Raw genomic sequence first — 4,111 nt, forward strand, 5'->3', positions numbered from 1 at the left:
ATATATATATATATATATATATATTCTTTTTTGCCAATGACAGGGGTTTGGTGGCATATACAAGGTGATGCTATTCCTATCTTACAGAAGTATGCCATTCGAATATTGAGCCAACCATGTAGTCCTTCGGCTTGTGAGAGAAATTGGAGTGCCTGGGATGCAGCACAAACCAAAAGGAGGAATAGATTGTCAGCAACAATATTAGATGATTTAGTCTATGTGAGAATGAATTCGTTGATGATGGAAAAAAGGGGTGAACTTGAACAGAAAAACATGTTACCCATTAATCTTGACAATATTAGTGTCAATGATTTTGATCAGCGCATTGAGGACGTTGATAAAGAGTTAGAGAGATTGTTGGATGATGTGGATGATAGCATTGCTGAAGACTTGCTATTTGGTGCAAGTGCTAGTTTTACTGAGAGCGAGACTCAACCCCCAGATAGTATATAATGATTTAGTTGAGTACTTAAGTTATGGTGATGTAATAACTATTGTTATGCTTTTGTGGATGTTTTGCTTTATTTAGAATAGTTTTTCCTTTTAAGCATGAATGATGGAATTATGTGAGTCATGGACTCATGGATTGAATGAAGTGATTTTGAACTTTTATATCCCTATAGGATAATTGGTAGAAGCATTAAAACATGCATTAGAAATTGAATTACTGTAACCATTGCTTTCATCACTCAATGACAACTTTTTTCTAGTTTTTTTACTGTATTGTATATTTGAACTACAATAATTTTCTCTTCTTAGGTGCACATATCAAGTTAATTACTTAATAAATAAAATAGATACAATAAATTATAAAAATAACATCCGAATTTTTTGCCCGACTTTTATTTTGGTACTCGAATAATTCTCGAATCCGAATCCGATTTTTATTTTGTCCGCTTTTTTGACCGCCTTTTTGACCGAACCCTTAAATTAACCAAACGAATTATTTCGAATAATTCTTCGGCCGAATAATTCCCGAATCCGAATTTGGTAACTATGCTCCTAACTCGTAATTCCCACATGGTTGATGGTACGTAAGGGATCGACGTTTGAACGGGGATGAGTATAAATAGAGATAAGATATAGTTACTAGTTTCGCTTCACCACACCTTAAAAGCTTGTAGTGATGCACTTGAAGTATGTGTAAAAAATTTCTATTGTTTTGTTTGGGTGGGAAAAGATAAGAATGACAAGAAATCATAGTAGAACCTTAATTAAGGAACCCAACCTGGGGATTGTTGTTTTATGGGAAGCATGGAATGGATATAACCATTGTGTATGTAGGAACAAAGAAAGTAGAAATATTTTTGTGGGGCGTTTTCAAAAATTATTTTTCTTGGTATAGAAACAAAATATTGGTTGATCTGAGGCATGGGTGTCAACTTCTATGTCAAAGTGGGATGAACGGTTCAGGTTAATTATACAAAGATGGGGCATATCTTTGTACATAATTCTGAATGTAAATATTAGAGATAAGGGTAGTAGGTTGACAGTGAATCCCAAAATTTAAAAAAATATGGGAAGATGAAGCTATCTCACGCTCTTCGTCCCACTGTGTGTCCATTCCTTTTATATTTGCATCTTAATTGTTTGAGGGAATGGTCCTGCAATCCGAGTAACAGCCAAATTATCTCCGAGGGAATGGCGATCTTGTTAAGTAGACATTGAGAATTGAGAAAACATTTATAAATTGGCGATCTTCTGAAAGGGTTGATGGATAAGTATACCTACGAAAAAGAAACTTATATTATCTAGAAATGATAGAAAAGGTAGTACTTCCATTTGGCCTGAAAAGATGGAAATGAAAATAAGAAAGTGAAGGGTAATGGGAAAGGGAAAAAAAAAATCAGACGACCAAACTTGCAAAAGAGAAAACGAAGAGTCTTTCGGAAATATCACATGAACATGTAATGGAGTAAATTTTATCATAAAGCCGGGGAAGCGACACCATCATTTCCTCATCATTTTTTAGCTTCAATGAACCCAATTGGAATCCCTCCATTCCTGATGAATCCGCAAGCTAGTGCACGGCAATGCAATCTCATCACCGCAGGGGAAGAGGACAAAATACCTATAATTGTAAACAACACTCACCTCGTCATTGGAATAGTTGTCTCTGTCGCCGGTTTTTTGTCCATCGCCATTAAAAGTTACATAACTCCTTGATTGCTCTATCATGGTGATCTTGTCTACCCACCACCCATCATTGTCATAAGCGTCAACCACATCATCAAGACGGAACTCGGATGGGGTTAGATGAGGAGGATGTGGCTTGAGATGACTGTGATGTACCATCTCTTGGAGGCAACCCGATGCATCGTCGGTTAACAAAGAGGCATATTCCACCAGGACTGATTGATCTTCCACTGAAAAAACCGTTGTTATGTAGTAGGAACCCTCGAATCCGGCGTCCAGCCCACAAACCTCAAGTGAATCTCCAACAGCAAATGCCATATTGGGGTGGATTTTGGGTGGTTAGTGTAAAGAAGGGAAGAATAGTTGGGTATTGCTTGTGAGGTGGAGGAGTAGATCTAGGAACTACAAGAATTAAGGGCCCGTTTGATAATGTTTCAAGAAACATGTTTCTGCCTTTTCTGTTTCAAGAAACGACAGAAACGGAACAAAAAGCATTTGACAAACTCGTTCCGTTTCTCCTGTTCTCATAAATAGAAATCAAAATTTATGGTGATTTCTATTCCTAGAAACGGAAATGTTGAAACAAGTATGTCTTGTTTCTTCATTTTTGGAAACAGGGGAAGGCCATGATTTTAGGTTTGTGCCCGATAAAAAGCTAGTCCCCGTCTCTCACGCTTCTCTTCTCAAGCTCAACCACCACTTTTGTGATCTCCACCTCCGCCTCTACAATCTCCACCACCAGCTCTGTCTGTCGCTTCTCCACCTCCCGCATGCCCCTCTGTGATCTCCACCTCCACCTCTAAAAAGCTGCAACAGCAGCTCTGACCGTCAAGCATCTTTCGCCTTAGCTCTAGTACACCAAGGCTCATATTTCACTTGGAGGTCATTCTCCTCTGCAACATCAACCTTTGCTTTGAAGAAAGTGACAAAAACTGATTTTGTCGCCATCGATCTTGAGATGACCGGAGTCACGAGCGCTCCATGGCGAGAATCTTTCGCCCTTACCCCTACGATGTTCGGTATCTCAAAGTGAAGGACTCTATCAAGAAATTTGCCGTCGTTCAGTTTGGTGTAAGCCCCTTCCACTAGGATTCATCCAAGGAATCATTCGTTGCTCATCCGTGATTTTGAAACTTGAGCAGACTGATAAAACTTAGTTCTGCCTAAAGATGAGTTTGAGAAGTCCTCTAATCCCCCTGAGCGTGGGATGGGCACCGGTGGAATCGTTCGTGCTGCACTAGTAGCGGATAGAGAAGGATTTAGGGATGGTTTTCTCTGCACAAGTGGGTGGCGGTCGTCCGACAAAGTTGCTGAAAGACCGAATCTTTTTGGTCGAGATTGGTGGTGACGGTGATTGGGAGGGGAGGCCGACAATATTGTAGAGGCAGCGGAGTGAATTGGACCTAGGGAATTAGATTTGGGGGAATCGGAGAGCTCAGCTGACCAAACCACCTCACTTTCGTCCAATTCGAAGGGCATCGAATCATAAGCCAACTATTTTAGGAGGCCAAGTTACCAGACCGTCAAATTCTAGTGTTGCAATGAGTTTATTTGATCTGAGGAAGGAAATGGTACAAGACAATTTGCTTCTTTAATTTCTTCATCTTTTCTTGCAGATATTTTCTTAATAGAGAAACAGGTTTATCAAACACCCAAATTTCCGTTTTTGTTCACAGAAAAGGAAATTTCTATTTCTGCCATTTTTTGAAACAAAAACGGCAAAAACGTTATCAAACAGTGCCTAAGCATATGAGGGCTGAAAGACAATGAACAATCAGTTATAATCAGCGTTTTTAAATCTCAGTGTCCCTATCGGTATCGGTCTGAGCCAAAACACATACGCTATGGATTGGTATCGGTAAGGACAGGTTAGAAAGTTTCCCAATCATACCAATTGACCCACTTGGTACAATCCCAATCTTATCTGCACCGGTTGGAAGCTTGACTACCGCGAGTGGGGTGACACGGCTTGGGT

General features: G+C 39.7%; 1 protein-coding gene across 1 annotated transcript; it reads right to left on the bottom strand.

Moving 5' to 3' along the window:
• Positions 1 to 1,974: 1,974 nt before the first annotated feature.
• Positions 1,975 to 2,454, bottom strand: LOC122070665 (protein AGENET DOMAIN (AGD)-CONTAINING P1-like). Its single transcript, XM_042634866.1, has one exon. The coding sequence runs from the start codon at positions 2,452 to 2,454 to the stop codon at positions 1,975 to 1,977; it is 480 nt and encodes a 159-aa protein (XP_042490800.1).
• Between the last annotated feature and the right edge of the window lie 1,657 nt (positions 2,455 to 4,111).

The sequence above is a fragment of the Macadamia integrifolia genome, unplaced genomic scaffold (genome assembly GCF_013358625.1).
Source record: "Macadamia integrifolia cultivar HAES 741 unplaced genomic scaffold, SCU_Mint_v3 scaffold968, whole genome shotgun sequence".
Lineage (NCBI taxonomy): Eukaryota > Viridiplantae > Streptophyta > Magnoliopsida > Proteales > Proteaceae > Macadamia > Macadamia integrifolia.